The sequence below is a fragment of the Tetrao urogallus genome, assembly GCF_951394365.1.
Source record: "Tetrao urogallus genome assembly, chromosome: 23".
Taxonomy (NCBI): Eukaryota; Metazoa; Chordata; class Aves; order Galliformes; family Phasianidae; genus Tetrao; species Tetrao urogallus.
The window spans coordinates 1563061-1587170 of record NC_136836.1 but is presented as its reverse complement, the minus strand read 5'-3'; the positions used below and the strand labels follow the sequence as shown (position 1 = coordinate 1587170).

The window sequence follows — 24110 nt, the reverse complement described above, 5'->3', positions numbered from 1 at the left end:
CCAGGAAGCACAGCTGTCCACCTGCTCCTCTGGTGTCCACTCTAACTGGGGAAACATAAAAATTGCCTGAAGAATTACCTTTCAGGGTAGACACACAACTGATTTTAGGCACAACAGATTTTAGGCACTCCTTGAGTCATCATGACCTGCTTGTCGTTCAAAGTCCTAAGCTTTGACTACTGATGTTGTAGCTGATGTTACAACAAGCAAGAGGCCAGAGCTCCTCAGACAAGAAGCGGGAATCAACAAGCAGGATCCCAGCCAGACCAGCCCAGGTGAAAGGTGAAGTCAGCTGCTAGGATCCAAGCAACAGTGGGCTCAGCATGAAGCATCCTCACAGCTGGGTTACCAGCGTTAGCTTCCTGCAGCAGAGCACAACCAACCTCTGACCTGTTAACAAGCAAGCAGTATCAGAATAACTTGCAAAATCTGAACTGAACCAGCAGCACTACTGAAGCAGACATGGGGATTACTGTTTCAAAAGGCCATTTCCAGGCTTTCCCTCATCTTTGCTGAACAGTGGAATTGCTATCAAAGTAACTCAATACTCTGCTGTGCCTACAGAAGAAAGGTTAACTGGGAACAAGGTTCTGCAAGCTTTTGGAATCATAACAGCAAAAATCATAAAAGGATGAACTGCTGGTTGTGCCTCCCTTCGGAAGGGACTCGCCCTGCCATGACACAGCGATCACTTACCCACCAGAAGGAATGCTGCTGTTTTCAACTCTCACTCCTCTTAGACATATCTAGAAGTAGATGAGGAACCTCAGGCAGGAACTGACACAGCAGAGTCCAGAAATTAATCGGGAAAGCCTCTGTATGTGGCTGTGACCAGAATTAACAGCACACAATGTTAACTCAGTTCTACTGGCCAGTTCCTCAAAAGTCAGCACAAAGACTAGCAGCTTTCCATCTGGGTGTCTTTGCAAGATGGCAATAACTTGGACCACGGCAGATATATCAGAATAACCTAAGTGGTACTAGGAGGACATTTGCTATTTAAGACCTCCTTCTCAACCATCTTCTGCAAATGTGTCTGAATTTGCCAGGATGTGCCAGATGATACCAGATGGCAGACAGTTATACACAAGAAGGTGGTCGTGTGGATGTGGGCTCTTCAGCAACTTCTCCTCTTCTTGAAGATTCCCTGAAAAAGAAGGCATTTCTTGGAAGCAAAACACAACACCAAGGCAACCGTCAGAACTCAGTGGGAAGGTGCAGGGTGTTTTGAGAAAGGCAGCAAAAAGAAGACAGGGACAGTGGGAGTTCCAGTCATATGCACTGGCCTGATGCCAGCGAGTCAGGTATCATTTGTGGGCTACAGGACTTCCAGGAAGGCTAATTTCAAAGAAAAGGACCCAAACCACATCTGGCTGCTCTCAGCTGGGCACAATCCTACTTCCCTAGCTTCCTTTAAAAGCTGCAGCCTGAGCCAGCCACTAAGAACAAGCCTGCAGTGATGGCTGCAGTGGCACAACTCCTTTAATAGGCCACAAAAAATGTACAATCTCAACTGCAGAAGAAGTGTAGACTGGGAACGAACACACTACATTCTCCATACTGGCAAAATCTGCATTTAATTTACAACATAGTAAAGGTTACAGGTAAAAAGCTCAACAGAAAGTGTGAAAAGGCCTATTACATATTACACAAGTGTACAAACTTCTGTACAAAGCCCCTGGATGTTACACTGTCCCCTCCTGTACTGGCCAGCTATGGCCGCTAAGCTCTGAAATAATGAGAGCTTGTACAAACCCAGGGAGGAGAAGAGCTTTAAAAACCAATAAGCAGTAAAGCTTCCCTTTTAAGAAAGATCTTGCAAAGAGCCACTGGCAAAACCAAACAATGAAAAATTAAAAAGAAAAAATAAAATAAAATAAAAGATGACCTGTTCAATGCTTACTTGCTCTAACTAGTCTTACTGTAAAGAGTTGCCTTCGTAAAACAGACTGGCTGGAAACAGAAAACTCTACATCCTGGAAATAAGCAAAAATCAACTGTGAGATTTTTAGGGAGGGTAGAAAGTGTCTGAAAGAAGAATGTCTCATTTTCAATAGCAACTAAGCACAGAGTGGCACAACTATATCATGGAGAAGTTACCGTGTTCATCAGAGGAATAGTCTGAGCTGGACATGAAGGCATGGAGGGGAACAAACCAGTCTCTAAAGGCATCACTCCTATGGGTGGGGTAGCCACTAGCTCTAATTGCCTCAACACCATGATAGATGCAATCACTGCAGATGCACGTCACACTGATTTTGAAGCACCTGTCCAAACCAAGTCTAGTGCCTACAGCACAGAGGCGCTATAAAATAGCACTGCTTCAGAAACCATCATATTTTCACAGAAATTCTTAGCCTGGTAGCTACAGTACTGTACACACGAATGAACAGCTGGCACCACTGTCATTTCAGTGCACATTTCCTAGAGGAATCCCTCAGACAAAGGAATGTGACTACATAGCTGAACTGCAATAGATAGTGTTAAAATACAAAAGAAATCCAAGAAGAAAAAAACAAAAGGGCTCTGGCCTTACCTTGTATAAAGGCATACAATCTGAGTAAATCTGAATCAGATTTTCAAATCTAAAACTGAGGATTTCATAGGCTGGAAACAACAATCCAAATCACACTTCTCATTTTACTCAATGGGGAAAAATGATGAAATAGTTAAAAATAAAATTAAAAAAAAGGGAAAAAGCTCATGTCATGAAACCAACTCGAACTTGGCATGCTTCTTTATTCAGGGTGAGGCAGAATCTCTACTGAGAATTCCTATTCTAGCTTTAGGTGGCACGTAATTCTTATCTTCTGTTACCAGCAGCCAAAACACCGTGCAGACTGCAGTTTTAGTTGTTAGACATGAGTCCTGCACCACTGCTGATGGCTGCTCATGTTCACCTGTGCCTTGTTGCATGCCATGTGCTCTAAGCTCAGAAATGCCATTAGCAAGTAAAAATGAAACTACTGAAGTTAAAAGGGCCACCAAGTTTAAAAAAGTATCTTCCTCTGTGTTAACTCTACCTTCAGTTACCACTACGTTGTTGTTGATTCTTTGCACACTGTAGACAGTTTCCAGCCACCAGTCAAATGCTCCCAGGCTTGCCATGCTTGTTTGCTGCCATAAACACCCATACAAACTCAGATCCATCCATGGGTGCCCCTCTATCCAGCCACACAGCAGTCTGTGATACAACACTGCACCACAGCTCAAGAAGCCCAGAGGTTCCCCATTCATCTCAACTCCCAAGCTCTCACGAACTCACGTGATGCTGCAGTGCTTTAGGTGGAAATTAAAACGAGTTGTAGCCAAAGTAGGAAGAAAAAAAAGAAAAAAAAAGAGATGCCCCATGCGGGTAAGGCTTTGAAAAGATAAAAAATAAAAGCTGGCCTGTATTTTGCAGGTTTTAGAACTCAGACCAGTGGGATTTCTGGAAGGCCTGGCCCCAAGAATATCGACTTCTGATACAGCTGACCTGCTATGAGCAAGCCTGGCAGGAACGACGTTACTCATAGTAAGCACAACACCTAAATACACACATTTGCAGGGTCATGCCATAAATGATAACCTAAACTGTGTGATTCTGCCCCTTCAACTTATATGATCAAAATTCATAGTAAAGACCTTTGGGGATAGAGGCTAAGAAAAGGCTGCCATATATTTTGGTTCAGAGGGAGATGGTAGCTATATTGTCGTTGTCTTTTTTTAAACAGTTATAAAAATGTTTGAAGACAGATCTTTAAAGGATTATTTCGCTTCTCCAACCTCCGTATTACATCTGGTTAGGACATTAAAATTGCAAAAGGACAATACTACACATAAACAGTTTCTGGAGTTCGTAACTCCCATCCTCCCTCATCAAACCCTAACTCAGATCAGCAGGGAAGGGGTTGGCTTCTTGCCCGGCCATGCCTCCTTTGCATATTTCTTCTTCTTGGGTTCATTCACAGCTTCAGGATTAAAGACAGCAGGATTTGGAGCTGGGTTCATGTTAACTGTTGAAGGTACAACAGGAGTCAAGTCCACATCTGGGGCAAGATTGGGGTAGGGCATTGGCAGACCACCAATGAGTGCTGTCCCATGGACGCCGTGTGACTGGGAACCTGCCTCATTGTGGGTTGGAGGCAAACCCCCATATAATCCTCCGCTGTAGGGGAAGTTCTGCATACGCCGCGTCGCAGAGTCATCCGTGGTCAGTGAGCCCGGATTGTCCAACCGTTTTTTCTGTAGAGCAAAAGCATTTTAGCAGTTATTCGGAATACATGAAACAAGAAAGCTACTTAAACCAGATGGCTGCACAATTTTCCCCCAAAACACTCTGAGAGCAGCCAGAAATAAGCAGTCACAGATACAAGTGGATTTCCCACTCTTTGTCCCAGAATATTTCCCTCGGGATTCTTTGAAAACTACTCAGTAATAAATGGTTAAAAATGCACAATGAATGCAGACCAGTCTTGAGCTTTTCCTGAACTCCAGACCAGGCAGGTCACTGGTCAGTAACACAGTTCCTCTTTTCCTTTTTAGTAAGAAAGAAACTGCAATTTCTACATCACTCGAATGATCCTCATCACCTCAATCTTCTCCTGCAGGCAGTAAGTTTGTGGCTTAGGTAGAATGATCCTTTTCCACACTTATTTTATACAAACAACAAATGCTGCTTAGTTACTTGAAGTTTTGCATAACTTCCTACAGTATTCAAATTAAACACAGTGCTGGCAACACACTTGTTCTGGAAGAGTCTTAGCTCTCTAAATTCTGGTATGCAGCCTTATCAAATCTTTACTACTTACAGTGTTTAAACAAACACTTTCTCATTTTTATTATTTGTTTTGCATATTTCCCACAATTTCAACCAATGCCCAGTATTACCATACTGAAAAGTGATTCGAGGTGCAAAAAAACCTGCCATTGAGCCCATGTGCTGTTAAAGAAAGAAGATAAGCTGGACTTAATGCAAAATGGTCAGACTGCTAAAAGGTATAACTGTGATACGCAAGCACAACTTCTCCTTAAAAGGAAAATCCCTTTCAGCACAGCACATTCTGTTGTAAGGAGTAAACCACCCGGTGAGTTACTCACTGTAATAATGGATTGATTACAAAGTTGAAAGTCACTGCGTACCTTAACAGGGACCACTGCTGTCTGTACCATGTTCCTGAAACGCCCAACAGAAGGGTCCACGTCCTCTGCAAAGGGAAGAACAGCGCAGCTTTCAGAATCAACAGAGGAAAAAACAGAACATCTGCCAAGTAAGGACATGAAGGAACCTACGCGAAGAGCTGGTACGTGGATGTACTTTCCAGCACTCCAGCAGCCCTCAGAAAGCACAAGCGTGCTTTAATAAAGAAGAGAGAAGTGGCTGGGTGGGGACACCTAGTGGCTTTGTGTCAAGGAGGCCTCATCAGTTACTCTGGCAAGGAAAACTTCCATGCAGCTACAAAATGGGGCAGTGATCTAGGAGAAGGGATAGATGGACAGCCGTGTTTACACTGCTCAAACTGAAAGGAATTGTGGGCTGAAAGGTGCTGCTGGACAATGCAGTGCGCATGCTCACAGGCACAAGAGCTGGTCCTGAAAGGCCTTGAAGGAGTCAATGAAGAAGAATTCAATGCAGCCTCTGAAAAATCAAACATGCAGATGTTCTGAGAGCTACATTATGAATAAGAATGGCTGTTCTGGGTGCCACGCATTATCAAATTAAGGCAAGACTTATGAATAAGCTGTGCTCACTATGAACATTAGCTACAAAATACATCATTAATGTCATTACCGTAAAAGAGCTGAGGAAGAAAAATGACTAAAGAGGAATTAGACACAACTCTAGAAGTGTCATTTTGAATTAGATAGCCAGACAAGTAGCAAAACACTGAGCTGAAGACAGACGCTGAATCCATTAGGGAACAGGAAGGGAAAGCATTAAGGCTCTAATTAAAAAACAAACAATAAGTTCAGTTCTCATTTAGATTCTAGAGAAGGCAAAGAATTCAAAACCTTTCTTTCTTTTGGATCCATAAGGTCTTTCCAAATCTGATTAAAATTGAACAATTAAGCTGAATGTGACATCTCCATCCTGCACAAAATCACGCAGAAATTTTACAGAGAGAAGAAAAGCAGAAATCACAGATTTAAGTGAGTCAGAAACAGCAGATCTCAAACATTCCCTGTCAAATTTCTATTCTCTTGCCTATATACAGCCATGAGGAATCTCTATCAGAATTTGGAAAGAGAGCTTTTAATGTTATCAACTAGAGAGTAAACTACTTACCTGGATTGATGATTTCATCATCATCACTGAATGTCACTCTGGAATTCTTCCGTTTTCTCTTTGGTCTCTGAATATCCAAGTTCCCTTCCTCTATGGTTAGTGTGGAAATTCTTTTGTTGTGGGCTGTATTAAACTCTGTCAGGTTCTAAAAAAAGATTTAGATAAGAAACATCTTAAGCAAGAAGTCTGTGAAGTCTGCTTTGATCATCGTCTGTGCATGTCAAAAGATTGCCACCCACTGCCTAACTTCAACTCTGGACCCCTAGGAAGAAAAAACGTTTTGATGCTGGAACAGATTATCTAGAAATGCTGCTGAGTGTTTCAGTGGAGATGCTAAAAACTTAACTAGGCTTGGGCAACTTGTTCTAGCTGACTTTGCTTGAACAGAGGGCCAGATGATCTCAAGAGCTCCTTTCCAAACTCAGTGATCCTACGAATACCATGCAAACTGCTCTGCCACTCTGCACTGGCTAACTGTAAGAAACAGAGCTGCATTCACTATTATTTGGCAACAGTGAACAGCATGGGAAATCACCAGTGACCTAGCTGGCAAGAGACAACTCTTTGCAAGGCCTGCAATCCCTCTGTGAAAAGACTATTGGAATAGTGGGATTATTGGAGCACTGATTCTGGGAAAAAGCATGAACATACCCTGTCATGGCAGAATTAGATGATCTGTACATTTCTGCTGGCAGAAGGCACCTCAGACCATCTTCATGAACAAGAAATTAAGAACCTGAACCAAGCAAACAAGTAGAAAATGCCACCTGTTACAGATGGATAGACCATCTAACAACAGGGGACCTTCATACTCACGTCAAGCTCCGTCTCCTCCTCTGGCAGGCCCAGCAAACCCTTGAGCTCTTCATCTTCACCACCCATTTTCTCATCTCCTTTAACTGCTGAAGGCAGAGTCTGAGGCTTCTCTCGCAGAGTATATGCCCGTGTAGAAGCACCAAATGAAACTGTGGAATCAATGGGTATCTGTTGGGGTTTGTGAGCTTCCAAACGGATATGACCCAAAAACGTGCCATGTGCTGAGAAGAACATCACAATGGAAAACAGTGTTAGTCATCTGCTCGAGCTCACAGTGTTCAAGCCTTGAGAAGTTCAAAACCTGCACGTGGTTTGCAGAGATACAAACCAACGAAGCACTGCTGCAAACACCAGCTGTGTGTGTGTTACCTATCATCTCACAAACTAAGACAGTCTGCAGAAAATCCTGTATGCCACAACGTACCGTATCTGCAACCATTCTCTTGGTGGAAAACACAGTATGTCAGCTTCTAGATCTTATAAAACCACTCCTAGGATAGAACGTTTCATGACAATTGCGAAGGAAAGGTCAAGTGATTTTCTTCCACTCTCTTAAGAGCCTAAAAATGCCACTTTAAACACCAGGGGAAGCAGAGGTAAGCTGCCTGGAACAAGCACTCACTTGTTCTTAACCACTGCCAATCTTTCACTAGGATGCTATTTCAGATTCTGACCATCTGGCCACACAGTGCAAACAACAACAAAAAAGAAAGGAAAGCATCTCTCATTCAAAAACGTTGAAGCACTGAAGCAGTATTACTGTGGGATTAAATGTCATGTTACTTACTGCTGTTTAGATCTATGAGGAAGACCCTCTTGAGATGTTTGTGATAGACCAAGGCAGCATGGACCCGAGAGCAAGACTGGTGGTCAATGGTAAAATCACACAGATCAGGATTTCTCCCAAAGAGATAATATTTCTTCTCATCAATGATGAGTTTCTGAGGTAGAATATCAAACAGAAGAGGATATTAGACTCCTAGAATCTTTTGGAGCTTCCTGGAAAAGTTCAAAAATGTGAATAAAAAGAGTAAATGCAAAACAAAGCATCATAAACTGACCACCATGTCAGTAATGGTTGACATTGTTCAACACAGAAACCTGCATTTTTTCTTTTTAAATTCAGAACAGCTGAATATGGAAGATGCCCAGTTATTCCTGTCTCTAACATCTCACTTGATACATCAAGAATCACTGATCAGAAATTCACCTTCAAACAGTATCTGCTGACAAACAAGGTGCAAGTGCAAATAAAACGTGAACAATTATATTCTTCCTGTTGGAACATCTGAAGCATGCAGGTCTCTCCTCTGAATTTACTTGTGTCTGGTGGAGAACTGTACACCTTGAAGGTTCACTGTAATTCAAACTAGAGCAATACACTGATACACTGAAAGAGTCTCCTGGACTTTTATATCTTCTGGGTACTTTATTATCACTGTCTCTTTATAAATACTGGTTTTCACAAGACTTCTCCTTTTCCCCTGCAAGCCCTAATCAACAATTACCATTCCTATGTTCTCCCTTGCCGCAGTTATTGCCCATTAATATTACAGCTGTTTCACCCAGCCACTGACCTGCAAACAGTGTTTGCTACAACACAGCTTTTGAGAAAGGTGAGCTGGGTTTTGTGGGGATCCAACCTCACACCAACAGCTTTATGACAAGTAGTACCCAGTATTGTCCCTTAGTTCAGCACTGAGAACTCTCCCCAAATTCAATACCTCTGTACCAATGAAATCTGTGGTTTCAGTTTGTGAGAAAGATGAGCACTAACTTCTGTTTTTGCATATTCAAACAAGTTACCTAAACAAAACTAGCATACAAATTGATGGATCTCTAAAAGCTTATTTCTTATGTAAGCATTTAGCTGTTTTACAATTTCAAGGACCACAAAAACTGGTCCAGTTATTTCTCATTCTTGGCCAAAATCTACTCCAAAACAAACATCCAACAGGTTTTCATTTGCACTCAGGAGCTTCCGCAGATTGAAACAAATTCATAAATTGGAAGTCTTGCAACAAATCACTGTTGCCTTCACTTCCCTGTCATGTTTCTAACATTCTCTGTGCCTCTGAGCTATAACCCAGTGTCATCCTTCGCACACTGAGCTTAAACACTGCAGGGCTCGTTTTAATGTTGCACTTTTCAGACCCAGCAATCACACAGTACACCTCAGACCTCTGGAGGAGACCCGGCATACAGACGGCTCGGTTAGTATCAAGTGCTCCAGGAGCCACTACAGCAAACAGGACCTCAGGCTGTGTAGGTGCCCGTAACCAGCAGTCGCCTCGTGCTGCAGCACTCAGCACACGGCGCAGTGCGCGGCAGGCAAAGCGCCCCTCACTGAGATGCTTCAAAGCTGATAATCAGCATCAGATGCTCCAGAGATGAAGTAGGACTCTATGGTCACTCCCTAACCTCTCCACGATCACATCCCCTACTGAACCCCTGAGTACCTGGACAGTAGGCTAGCAATGCCTGGTTAGAGTAAGCAAAAAGAACTGCTGGATTACCATGTGACAGTAGAAAAGGGAATCTGGATGTTTGCACCATCTTTACCCATTCAGACAGAGACCTCAGGCTTACAAAGCCAAACTTGGCCTTCTGCAGATCCAAAAGCTTTGGGTAGAACAGCCTAACCATCCATCCTTGGAACGTGACAGGACTAGGATGATATTCCTGACTGACAGTTTACCAACACTGAATTTCTTCGTGCATTGTCTAAAGCAATGGTGCATTCTCAGCTTCTGTATTGCATTCTGCTGCCTTTTTCAGTCTGGAACAGATCTCCTTTGATCGCCTCCATGGGTTCATTTAGCACAGAGTTGCATATGGGCTCTTTCATCCAAAAGCTCTCCATTCTCAAAAATCCAAAAGAAACATGACAAGAAAAACCTTGTCTTGTAGAGTAAGTCTCTCAGGTGGGAGGGCTGCAGTAATGCCACCTACCAGAGATCAGAAAAAAAACAAAGGCACTGCCAGCTGGCTCTGCTCACCATCTTCTTACACGGCCTGAAAGAAATACTGGAAAGCCTGATGCCAAGTACAATCCTTACCACAGATGCTATTGATAGGATGGCAGTGGGATGGCTGAGCTGACAAGCAGTCCTAATTCAGCTGTGACCTCTGAAACCTCTAAAACAGTTCCTAACAACTGCAACAACACTGAGAAAAGACAGAGATCATGGTTTGAAGACAAAAAATGCAGTAGGATTGAAAGCTATTTTGGGCTAGGGAGAGCCAGTGAAGGATAGCTGCACTGAAGGATAGCCCAAGTAGCTGGTATGAGCCAACTCATCCACTCCTTACACGGGGTAATGAAGTACTGTGAAGATGTGGTTACACGTGTTGGTACCTAGTTCCTTTCAAATTAAGGCTGAGCAAAGATCTCACACAGGTCAATGCTGGCATTGCCAACTGCCTGTGCTTTTAAATGTGGACTAAGAGCAATCTCTGAAAACAATCTGTTAAACCAACAAGTCGTGGACTATCCCCCATAAAGGCTCATTTTACTGGCTTCTGGGCTGGGCAAATATAAGCCTGTTTGTAAATCCTCTATTTTCTTTCCTTTGCAAAGCATATTCTGGTATCCTAATCAATTTTTAAACAGTAAATCTCTCCTGCAGGACATCAGAAGAAACACTTTACGTCTGATGCACTTGCAGTAGCATACAGTACAAATCAGCAAAGACTAAGCTCCTCAATCCTTCTTCATCTAACATTGAGCTCCTAGTTTTCCAAATTTCTGCTAAGAGAAGTTGGCTTGACTTTGCTGTCTAGAAACTTCTGTCTGTGTTCCAGTCAATTGGAGGTTAGGAGTCTCCCTGTGGCTAAAATAGGGTCACTGGCTTAGGTCTTTTCTGTCAAAAACATGAAGAGCATTTGGTTTGTGTGTAGGTTTTTGAAGAATTTTCATTCTTACTCTTTTGGATTTGAGGTTTCTTTCCCATGCCGAATTCCTGCTCCTGAAGTTCCTAAGACAAAATTCTAGGAAACAAAATTGCAACCTTGGAAGCAGTAAGACTCTGCCAAGTGCTGACTTTCCCTAACAAACATTTTATTTTCTCTCTCACACCAGGACAGGTTCAGCATTCAGGAACCAAAGCATCACTGTTTGCAAACTGACCACTGTGGTTCTGCATCCTTTCAAACACAGCACCTAGAAATGGAAGCACTGCACAGAATGAGAGACAGTACAGGCAAAGGAAAACTTTCACTTAATTCAGCAGTTTTGGAGTAAAAGAACGTGATTTGGAAATAGCAAACCTCAGAGAGAAGGGAAATACTTCTGAGTGGGTGTGGAAAGTGCTACCAGATTTTCTACCACTGGTGCCTATATATGTGATACATGGAGCACACACAGAATCTGCTCTCATACCTCAATGAGTTTGTCTCCTTTGACTACATCCAAATGTAAGCCAGGTGGAGGTTTTCCTGCCCTGGAAAATAAAGAAAGTTAAGTATAGTATCAAAGTATTTAGTGAAAAGTTCATTAACAGTAGAGCTAATATTCTATTAGATTTACAGACCAACGCAAGCAAATTTATTTGGAGAAAAAAAAAGATTAAACAGCCAAAAATTGTCCTTTTGCTCCATGCAGATTCCTTTGCCTACACATAAACCACACGTGTTTACAATGAGTTAAGCTAACAGAACACGGGCACTTCAAGATTCATTACTCCAATCAAACGACAGCAACTTCACAAACCAAACCGAGCAGCTCCCAACACGAACCCACAAGGAGAGAAGGGCACAGACTGGAGCTGTCAGTATAAGGGCCTCCTTACGAACAGCCTGAGCTGTTGAGAGGAACAGGATCTTCTACCATCTTCACCAGAACTGGGGATGGTCAAAAACATCAGAAGGGTTCCACACATATCTGAGTAATATAAGAATGCTGTCCAGTGACCAGTGTTCTTCCGCTTAGTCAAACTTCCCTACCAAAACAGGTAGCATGGAAGAAATGACAGCATTAGATGGGAAGGGGATCATGATCCTACAGCAGCACAGACCTCCTCCACCAAATTATCCCTACAGCTCAGATCCCCCTGCCCTATGGCTGCACTTCTGCTTACCCTATGAAGCAGATTCACTGGGCAGCTTCATTCTCTTGAGAAAAGGGAGCACAGAGGCACCTGGGATTCAGCAAGGCACAGCAGAACAACACCAGCACGTAGCTGAACACAAGCATTAATGCTGGTGATCAGCATTCACAGCCACAGCAGCACCATGGCATCAGTATGCTGCCATTCACAACAAAGGATCCTTGACTGCTGAGAGCAAACTGACTTTTTCTGCTCAGCCCTTTAAAGATGTGCATTTGTAACTCTCTCTTGCTGACAGCACCACTGCTGCTTGTCTCTGTGGCTTTCTGGGCAACAGCAGCGACCCAGTTCTCAGCTGCACTGCTGCCCTTCCCAAGAACAACCCCAGAGATCACATTTCCATTTATTGCTTTTCTTACTGCACAATGCAAGCCAAGAGAACAGTGACAATGGGCAGCGACATTCTCAGCACAGTCGGGGAAGGAAGAAAGGTCACTTGTAACTCAAGTTGTTTGAAGGGGTTAAATATAGATGCTGCTGGGACGTTTTGAAGGTTCATTCTGTGCCCTTGGATCAGTTGGTTACTATACACATGCTTTCTGAGGTAACTTCAGATAGAATAAGTCCTCTATTATTCCTACTCGTTTGTTTCTCATGTGTTGTGCAAGCGTTTTCCATTCCTGCTCCAAATCCATTATAGCAGCCTGCTCAGCTCTCTCCCTGACCCCTCCTGAATAGGCCAGTCCCTTTTCACAAGTTTTCTTACCAAGTCCTTCTCTCAGGTTGTGTGTAGCATCATCCTGTCAAGTGAAACGGATGCAGCTGATAGGCTTACTCTCTTGGATCAAAACAACAACAAAAAACAACCAAAAAACCACAGCATGTAAAGCAGACACAGCAAGGTCCCAGGAGGCTGAAATGGTCTGAAATGGTCCCCTGGCCAACAGACCCCTGACGGTCCCCTAAAAACAGGATTACGTTAGGGCAGAAGAAAGACCAGCAGGTAGAAATGCTCCCACTGAAGCTGCACTGTGTGGCTGGTGAGTTTTACAAGGATTCACCCCACCAGTCACCGAAACACAGCCAGGGAGCCACCTCCCCCCAGCACTCCTTCGGAGCCCAGCCCAGCTGCAGCTACAACCGCTCTCCCACCCTGTGCCGCTCTGTGATCTCAGCTCTCACGTTTCATTCTAAGATAGGTTTCATTCACAGCCTCCCATCATTTCTCACACCCACTTCCCAGTGTTTCCCCTTTCTCTCCCTGAGCACTGGCAAACTTGTTTTTCTCCGTTCTGCTGAAGATTCATCAAATTCTACAGCACAATTTCCTTCGGCAATTTCTGCAAAGCCTACCTTAATTCAATGGAACAAAAGCTGCCTCCCCTCCTTTTAAAAATAAATATCTGTAATTTGCTTCCAGCAAATTAATTCTACGTGGAAGTCCCCTCCTATTCAGCATGGCATCTGCTCTCCCCCCTCTCCTTCAGTGATTGCCTCCTGGTTACTCAAGGGTCAGCAAGCCTTAAAAACATTTCAGCAACATCTTCAACCCCTTGTTGGGCCAAGAGAATTGCTGCTAGGATGGCGCTGTGCCCTCAGCCCACCACAATCCCCACTACCCAAACCTCTTCTGCTCTCTACAGGTCAGCATTCTGCACCAGACCTTAAAGCCAGACCTGCCAATGGACTGCTGCAGCCCGTCAGCGTGATGAGCTCACTGAAACAAAGCCTGCCTAGCCCTCTCACTGCATCTCTGAAGGCTCACCTGCAAGAAGAGCAGCCTTCCACAGAGCTAACATGGCTGACTGATGAGAATACGACAGTTATTGGTGAATTACTCTGCCGGATCAGAGGGAAGAGGACATCCTATGATAGCATTTTCACTGATAAGGAAAATATGATAGCAGTCTTCACTGAAAAGGAGTATAAGGATCTTGAGTGCCAGTGCAAGAGAATCTGTGACAACCGCTTAAAGAAGAAACTGCAAAACCTAGATGATATTTACCCAAGTATTCGATGAGAAACCAAACACTTCTAAACCTAAGAGTATGGCAATTAAATTACTCAAAAAAGTCAGATAAATTAAGGTATCCACTGATGATGCTAATTTTCAAACGTGAGCGTGACGTGGAAACATACAATAAAGTCTGAAACTGGTAAAACTGTACTGATAGAAACTGTGTTGGCAGAAACTTGTGCTGAAGAAATACATACTGTGTGTGTACATACATTGTACCAAGGTGCACCGTTTAGTGGGAAAAACTGATTTGTATTGGTAGTGATAGGTGGATGGTTGGACTGGAAGACCTCGGAGGTCTTTTCTAACCGTGGTGATTCTATGATTCTATCAGACTGCATTACAAAGAAGATCTAACAGACACAGAACTGAGTAACAGCCAGCACAGAACAGAGCCATCTCATTTGCCCTTCAATATTCAGCAGTATTTTGTTTGAAAATACATGACGATACGCGGTGTGTGTTGGTCCCTCCAATGCCATGGAAACACTTTTTTTCTTTTACAGAAGAACAAACGTTGCTCTGAAGTACACACAACCTGCTCCATTCTGCAATAATAATTAATTCTGTGATAATGCCAGAAGAACCTGAAGGAGCACTGCATTCAAAGAACACAGCCAAGCACTGAAGTGGTTTCTGCTCTGTGGGTATCCTGAGGAGCTGTTAATGCAGGATGTAGAGAGTGCTGATGTCTACCAGCCAGATCAGTCGACTGCCTGCAAAAAGGAGTGCACACACCCATGGATCGTGACAAACAAGCACAGAAATGAGACCAAAAATGTCATCAGCAGACACAGAAACAAATGTGTGTGCAACCCATGACCTGTACAAGGGATGGAAGGTTACAAAATTGACTGTTTTCACACTCAAAACGTTCCCAGTAGGATGCACATTTACACGCTATAGGAGAAAAGAAACCAACACCAATATTCAGATTCCTTTGGACCATTTCTCACGTAAAACCAGAGTCCTATGAAGAGTGCAGCACTGCTTCTGAGTGATAAGCTCTACCATACCAACCACCTTACCAACTCTATTACTCTTTCTCACTCCTGTGGAACAGCATTGGGCAGACCAAAGTGACACAGGGTAAAGAACGTTTAGCAAAATGAAAACAACATCTAGCAACAGCATCACTCTCCCAGTTTACAACAGCTGCCTGCTCAAGGAGTCCCTGAGCCACAGCTGCTGTTCATACAGGTTGAACCCAGGTAAACTTACATTCACAGGATCTGACAGTTTCACAGATCACCCACATTCAGCTGAAGCATCACCTTCACTTCTTGGCCACAAATCTGCTTGCTACAAACTTCATTTTACAGACTCTGCTTCTTGTCTGAAGGACAGCAAACACTCATCTCCTACAGCTTCTGAGGACACCCAACACACCCCTTAGTTGTTCCTTTTCCAGACCATGGAGAAGCTCAGGCATCTGTATTGCAGCTTTCACTGTCCTGAAGATAATGCTTAGGATAACACCCAGGAGAAAGAACTCACCTGGTTTTTTGAAGAGGTGAGTATTAACCCACCATCTGTCATGCTTATTGCAGACAACCAAGATGCAAATAGTGCAGTACATGAGCAAAACAACAAGCAAACACAAAATGGCTCTCTTGATACATGTGATAGATGAGGACCACCTCAACCATGCAGATGCATCAAGGAGCTCTGAATTCCTTGCTGCTACTTAGGAAAGATCTGGAGACATCAAGATGCAATTCAGAAACAACCAGAAGAACATTCAACAACATCTGACAAAGGAAGAAATTACAAAAATAAAATGTTTTCACATTTTGGAAGCTCTATGACTTCTGGTTACTCTGTAGAGAAGGGTACAAGGACGACAGCCAGTACAGGTGGCGTTGCATGTGGGAAAACAAATAAGTGGAGTATCTCTCTTCAGGAGCTTAGGGAAACAAAAACATGCAAGCATCCATTCCCTAAGTCCTCTTAATGAATGCTACAAAACGAGCATATTCATTATTTCTTGAAGCATGGTAAACAATAATCCTTGGCTTTGAAGAGCACCAACAAGAGCACCTCTTCTAGCGTCTGCATCATCTGTGGAAAGACTGTCACTCAACGTTAACTTACAGCTTAATTCCACTGCAAAGGAGCACCAGGTCCAACGTTAGATGCTAAGCACGGCCATCCAAACACATTTTCACAAAGCCCCTCAACTTCTGGCAGCCAAAGGCAAGGTGTTGTCAAGAGGTAGGAAGAGGCAGTAACATAAGTTACCACTCACCATCATGGAATGACAGGAAACCACCTCAGTTATGTCTTCAATCACTGCTACCATCCTTCTGTTCTTTTTTTTACAGAAAGGAATTAGTAAAGATGCCTGGCGAACACAAGGGTTGTTTGTGATCTGTGCACCAGCAATGGAAATGCCACACATGCCTCTCTCAACACGCAGCATCACACTGCTGAAGCTGAGATCAGGTCAGCAGTGGAACATGTTGTGGTGAATAAACACAATGGTGAGGCCAAACTCTTTAGGGTAATTATTTTAGCTCACACTGAGTGGTTTCTTCCCACTTGGATGAAGAGAAGCGGGCTGCAGAAAGAGCTGCCCAGTAATTCTGACCCAACCTTGTTCTGTCTGGAGGAAATACAACGGTGAGGGCACTGAACTTCAAACAGAGGTGGATGGGAGGCATTTATGATTTCCTCTGCTCTTGGAAGCATTAAAATAATTCACAGAATTACAGAATACCCCGAGTTGGAAGGGACCCATGAGGAGCATTGAGTCCAGCTCAACTAGAGCAAGGAGACTTCAGCACAGGCTTCAAATTAACACGTTTTTAATTGCCATTCCCAGCAGGTCCCTTTGAGCTCTATTTTATGGCAGACTCCTGAGGAGAACTATGGCTGCTTTCACTGAACAAAGCATTCCACTAGGATTAAAGCAATTGCAGAACTTCACCTCAGTGCTGCTTGTTGTCCTGTTACAATGCACAGTTCCACACAGAATCAGACTGCACTGCTTCACTCAGGTTCCCTTGGTTACTTACTTGGGAATAAGGTCTGCACAGAATACGGTGCAGATTCAGAAACTGCATACAGAACCTCTGACAGAAGGGACTTAAATACCCCATCAGAGAGAACTGAAGGTTCCGTGGCATCCTAAATTCAGTTCAAACTGCACTCATCCTTCAATTTCTCATCAGTGAGTTTCTGCCTTGGAGTTCCTCGCTCAGGAAGTTAGAACTTAACTACCCTCCATCTCACATCTCTGTATTTATCTTATTTTTACTGTTCTTGCCTTCAGTTACAGCAAAAGGATGCACAATACTCTGACCTCTCTGGGTTGACCACACGTTATTGTAAGAACCGCGGTTGCTTTCGTCAAGGTCATTAATGAAAAAAACATGAACCCAGTCAGCCACAAACTATTAAATTGCTATTGCCTCCTCAAAGCCAACTGCTTACACACTCCCAGATCTCACCTGATCCCCTCTACAGCATTTTAAATGGCCATTTCCTATGTGCTCTGAAAGCAACTCTCCAAGAAAGGTGGTTCATCTGACAGAGAGCCTCTGCTCCCTCATTCAAATAATAATTCCTTCAAAATACAGCCCAGCAGCTGGACGTGGCAAAGCCCAGGCCTTCCCATAGCAACTCCAATCAAAAGCTGCTTAATAATGATTAGCAGTGATGTATTTCAGAGGGACACCATCAAACTAAAGCAACATCCACACCGGGTTTTCTGAAACACTTAAACAACAGAAGGCAAAGATCCATTCTTCTCTATTAGAAACTAAAAAAATGTGTTTCTTCAGTTTCTTCACCTCGTGCTACAAGGGCAGAATCACTGTTCTCTGTGCTACGCTGAGATGAAACTAGATGATCCTTTTCAACCCAGGTCATTCTATGATTCTGTGAGAAATCTGTATACATTATTTCTACCCTTGACGGCAAACCTTTTATTGCAGAGCCATACAGCAATGGGAAAGGAAAGGCACAGACACAAGAAAATGAAGAAGAGCCCAGGCTGAGCTTAATCGTGCATGGGGCAAAAAACTGGGAACGTTTCAAAAAAAGAGCACAAAGCCACCAATGCTTTGGGATGCTAGCTAGAAAGTACCAAATAATGGAACTGAACTCAACAATACCTTTTCAACAGCTCACATTCAGGGCTGACATAACAGCAGGGTCACAACATCCAGCTGCATCCAGTTCAAATGGAGAGCCTCACTGAAGCAAGCCCTATCCAGCTCAGAGAGAAACCTTGAGCTTTAGCTGTTCAGGACACAGACAGGCCAAATTCAGTTCTACTGTGTGCGTTTAAAATCAGGTCAATTATTTAGGTTCTTAATCGTGGGCTCGGAAAACTAATTTAGGCACTTCCTAAAATCTTGGTGTAGGTGACTGCTATGCACATCTCCATGCTGAACTTCAAGGACAAGGCACAATTTCCAGAGCTCAGCTTCTCCAGAGATCTGTGTAAATCTGTTCTTAGCCCCCAGAAACTGAAGAGAAACCACAGCTGCCATTCAGGAATACTACTTTACATGTATGTATACTGCAGAACAAGCCTGACATCCCAGCTACTGGTGTGTCCTGACAGAGCACAGCATGATTCCTGGTCCCAAAAGCAAGTTGAACCAGGACAGAAGGAAAGACAGGCGATATCCTTGAAACATGTGATGCTCACCTCAAAACCAGGCCAGAACATCTGCATCTGACTATACTAAAGCCACCTCAGAAAGTATGCCAGAGTCCCCATAAAGCCAGGATATGTAATTCTTTCTTAAGGACACTTTCTAGTCTTGTGGCTTGACTACATGTAATCCATGAAATGCCTTGATTACAACTTTAATCTGATTTTAATTATGTAGCCCATGCCCTTGGGCTGCATGGGCCCATGAAAGAATTACAGCACACGCATAAACGTGAAGCAAGGTAAGGGAATGCTATCGAGACAGATGACAAATAATAAGTGCTGTCCTGAGTTGGTTCAACTGTTGGAAATAAACAAGAATAAGCGTCCTATGGACTATGAAGAACTGAGCCACAGCAGCATGAGAACTAAACCAAAGCCCAGACTTCAACCATCGAAACCCATGAAACCCATGTCTTTGGAAACTGAATACTACAACATTATCCATATTAGGGAAGAACAGATACAATGACAGGGGCAGAGCTCAAAAGCACCACATGTTTAAAGACAAGAAAAAAACAACTACTTTGGACAATGATGTTTAAGATATATTTCCTATATGACTATATTTCCTATATAGGTGTTTGTAGCCCTTACAGCAGCTCCATGAGGAGGCAGAAAAGAAAACAGATAAGTAAAGACTATGACTTTGGTTCCAACACAAGTTAACGAGATTGGAAGGCACTCCCTGCAGAAGCAGCTGCTACTCACCATGAAGACTCCCTGAAATGTGATGGCTTCTGAGCACCCAGGGCTCTCCCTGCCAAGATCTACCTGGCTACCAAAGTTTGGGATATGTCCACACTGAGATTCTCTGGAATTCAGAGCTTCAGACTGGTCCAATTCTGCCACTGCAAGCCATTTCCACTCTACAGAATCCTAATAATGAAAAACTCATCACTTATTGAATATCGTAACTGCGTGCTCTTTGGCTTGCCCTGAAGCAGTAAGTACTTTCAAACTGTGAGCTAGAATCTGTAATTCAGTAGATACTAAGGGAGATCATGTAAATCTTTAACAAGAAATACATTCTACTCTTTCCAGACTAGAAGAATAAACCAGAAGTAAATAAATCCAGCACGACAGGAGAGATCCTCCCTCCTGCTGGATGAGGCAGTGGAACACCACCAACCCTAAGTGCCCCAGTTTCCATTCTCAGTTGCCTATATTCTTTGCAGAACACAAACACTGTGACTGGTAGCTACCTATATTGGCTCCCTGCTTCAACTTACTTTTCTTCAGTTAATGAAACTACTTACCTGCTTCAAAAGTGTTAACCAAGAACTTTATGTTAGCCCACACAAAAAGGAGTTATTCACTGAAATTAATTGCCACATCTTTGCACAGCAATTTGTGTAAGAATAGACAGAGTCAGGTGTGCCTTTACTATCCTGCATAAAGCTTGTATGATATATTATGATTTGCACACGTATAATAGAGGTGTACAGAAAAATAAGGAGCTCCCTTCAAAAGCACGAGTGTCCAAACACAAACTCTGGTTTACTTGTGAAGTACTTCAGGAAATTATAGTAAAAGAACATTCAGATTGAAGAAAAAAGGGAAGAAAAAAAAAAAAAGATTGGAATTGTTAGGAAGAAACAGGGCCCCAGTCTCCCAAGATGACCTCTTACTGCTAGGTGTGAAAACTCCAGCTTGGATCACATCCCAGCGCAATGGACTGTGCTTCAAACCTGGGTCAGGTCAGCAGCAGCACAGTGCAGAAAGCTGCTTGGCTCTGAGCCCTTGCCCTGCCTGCAGCAGAGCCAGAAAGCAATAGAGCTGAAGAGGCCCTTCACAGGTACAGTCCTTCTCTCCACACGGTATTTCTTTAGGAACTGTTCTGCAACAGCACTCAAGCAACTGAATCTAAGCATTAAGCCATACTTCTCCCAGCTGTTTCATCTACAGGTTCCAGTGGTAGAAACCATGCAAATTTATCACCAAATGTAACGTAAGTTGTTGAGCACGGTCGTATCCAAATGCAAGAAAAGCAAACTAGCTATCAAATTTCAAGCTGGATATCCAGAAGGCACTGAGTGTGAAGCTCAGAGGGCTGGAGCACCTCTCCTGCAATGACAGGCTGATGGAGCTGGGGGTGCTCAGCCTGGAGAAGAAAACGCTCCAGGGACACCTCATAAAGGCCTTTGTGAAGGGAGATTATAAACAGGAGAGAAACCAACTTTTTGCACAGGTAGATAGCGATAAGAAAAGGGGGAATAGCTTTAAACTAAAGGAAGGTGGATTTAAATTAGATGTCAGGGGAAGTTTTCCCTCAGAGGGCGGTGAGGCGCTGGCACTGCTGCCCAGAGCTGTGGGTGCCCCATCCTGGGAGGTGCTCAGGGCCACAGATGAGGTCCATGGCAGCACAACCTGGTGCCTGATGTAGCATCAGCAACCCTGCCATGGCAGAAGGCTCGGATCTGGATCATTTTGCGGGGTCGCTTCCAACCCAACCATGCTGTGATTCCATTTGCTGGTTTGATCTAACTCACACTGCTGTGTTACAGATCACCATCTTGTCTCATAGAGATGCTCGATACCGCCTAGACCCACCTCAAATGTTATTTTATTCGAGATTTAGACGGCTTTACGATTTAAACGAAAACTGAGAAGCACGTTGTCCTTGCAGCGGCTCATCGAGCGCTGCCATCCAGCACGCACAGCCAGGATCCGCAGCCGGATGACGGTGCAATCGGGGCCCGCAGCCACGCACACGCGTGCGGGGAACTCGCACCAAAAGCTGCCATCGCCTTTCAGCCCCGCCGTGCCCATCCACCCCCGAGCAGCGCAGCGGGGCCCGGCCGAGCAGCGGTGAGGCCCATCCCGGCCGTGCCGCGGGCAGAGCGCTGTGTAACCGCGACCGGCTCGGCCAAAGCCGCGTCGCAGCCCCTGCAGCCCATCGCTCTGCCCGGCTTCCCGCGCTGCCTCCATCCCGGCCCTGCCGCCCCGTCGCATCTCAGAAGAGACGCAGCTCGACTTCAGCTCGGCCCCACGCAGCGCCGCCCCGCCCCGAGCCGCCCCCAGCGCCGAGCCGGGCCTCCTCCGCTCCAGACCCCCGAACCCGACGCTGCCCCGCGGCCCGGCGGCTCCGTCTCCTCGCCCGTGAGGCTCCGCAGCCCCGCGGTTCGCCCCGCCCCGCCGCTGCTCCCCGAACCCGGTCGCGCGGCCGCTCTCCTCGGCGGCTCGCAGCGCCGCAGAACCGCGCGGCCGCGGCCCGCTCACCAGCTGGGGCATTCGAAGAGCGAGAGGCCGCCGCCGCCTCCGGCCGAGTTCGCGTTCGCCGCCATCTTGTATCTGCCCCATTCAGGCGGGCCGGGGGCAGCCGGGAGGGGCGGCGGGAGGAGCGGCGGAGGCGTCCCGGCGTGCACCGCGCCGGGCGGGGGCGGGGCCGAGCAGCGCCATGGGCGCCACGGCGCGACGGGCAGGCTGCGCTGTGCCGCTTCGGAAAGCGCGAGCGGTGCTCGCAGTTCCCGTAGAGCGCCTGGAGCCTCCGGAGCGAAAAGGACGCGGTGCTTTGGAGCGCCACGGAGGCGGTCAGAGGGTGGAACACCTCCGTGTGATGACAGTCGAGGTCTCTGCTGCCCGGAGAAAGATCGAGGGGACCTGAAAGCCCTTCCAGGACCTGAAGGAAACTGGGCAGGGACTTTTCATAAGGGCGACAGGACGTGATTTTAAACTGGAAGAAGGTAGATTGAGACTAGATGTTAAGATTAAAGGGGGCTGGAGCACCTCCCCTACGAAGACAGGCTGGGGGAGCTGGGCTTGTTCAGCCTGGAGAAAAGAAGCTGCGGGGTGACCTCATTGCAGCCTGCAGTACCTAAAGGGAGCCTACAGACAGGAGGGGAATCAACTCTTTGAAAGGGGAGATAACAGCAGGACAAGGGGAAATGGTTTGAAGTTGAGGGAGGGAAGATCGAGGTTGGATGTCAGGGGGAAGTTGTGTGCTATGAGTGGTGAGGTGCTGGAACAACTGCTCAGAGAGGCTGTGATGCCCCGTCCATCCCTGGAGGTGTTCAAGGCCAGGTTGGATGGGGCCCTGGGCAGTAAAATGTGGAGGTTGGTGGCCCTGCATGTGGCAGGGGGTTGGAGATTCGTAGTCCTTGAGGTCCCTTCCGACCCTGGCCATTCTGTGATTAAATTACTTACTGGAGGGTGTTTCATGCTGAAGAATCACAGACTGCAGTGCTAAATTGGAAGAGACACTGCTGGTGCTCCTATAAAGCAGACTTACAGAGGAATCTGCAATCACACTTCTGGCACCATTTAAGCTGCATGAGAAAGAAGCTCTGGCAAAGGCTTTTAAAAGTGTTTATTGATAGTTATTGGAATGATGGCGCAGTAGTGCAAACCAATGTGCAATTGGGAGAACACCCTCCCTTCCCAGCTTTCACATTTACTTTATTACACAGGAGACATGGAAGAAGGATTAAATACAAAATGGGTCAGTACGATGCATTTACCACGCTACAATGGGCTTGAGACAGGTTACTGATCCCTCAGTGCATGTCAGTTTAGAGCTATAACAAAGCAGGGAGTGACTGCTACGTCCTGACCAGCTCTGCTAGCAAGACAGCTAGAAGCAGCAATCCTTAATTTGCACACATCCTCAGTCTCAAAACCTTTGCACTTTGCTCAGCCAATTTCTGCACTTTGTTTCATAAAGAATGGAAAAATAACAGACATTCACAAGCCACACAATATTTACTGATACATTACAAGAAGCTTCAAGAGTCCTTCAAAGCAGGATTTCTCATAATACACATCTGTCTCATTTACCTGTAAGCTTAGGTACCTGCTTCCTCATCTTTACACCATTTTCTCCCTGAAAAATCAATTAGGAGCAAGAAACTCAACTTGTATTTTAGTGCTTTGAGAGTCAGCATTGAAAGAGATTTATTTGCCCAATAGTAAACCATCAGCTAATTTCTTCAATGACATTGCACTGCTAGATAGGACGTCCTCAGACTTACAGTACTCAACTGGTGCATTAAAAAAACCACAACCCCAACCATGCACAAAAATTAATAAAAACAACGAGTCTCAAGGCTAAACTGACTGTTTCTAAGCACGCAGTTCTGATCATCATCCATGCATACTTCTTGCTTCTCAGATCTGCAGTGGCATCTTTCTCTTCAATTGAATTTAGAACCACAGCCACCCAGAGACCAATAAAACCATGGGGCAGATATCGGAGACTTGAGAAACTGCTGGATTAAGGTAATGAAAGTCAGTGTTGTGCCATCTTTGAATGTCATTCTTATTCCAGTCCAAAGTTATCTATACATATAAAAAGTCAAA

The 24110-nt window shown here is 44.8% G+C and overlaps 1 protein-coding gene across 1 annotated transcript; it reads right to left on the bottom strand.

The window, feature by feature from the left end:
- Positions 1–3870: 3870 nt before the first annotated feature.
- On the bottom strand, positions 3871–22099 carry PPP1R8 (protein phosphatase 1 regulatory subunit 8; the record flags this gene model as incomplete). Its single annotated transcript, XM_079546105.1, has 7 exons — positions 3871–4224; positions 5122–5186; positions 6266–6410; positions 7082–7302; positions 7869–8022; positions 11463–11523; positions 22035–22099. 7 exons carry the CDS (start codon positions 22097–22099, stop codon positions 3871–3873), a joined length of 1065 nt encoding a protein of 354 aa, XP_079402231.1.
- Positions 22100–24110: the final 2011 nt, after the last annotated feature.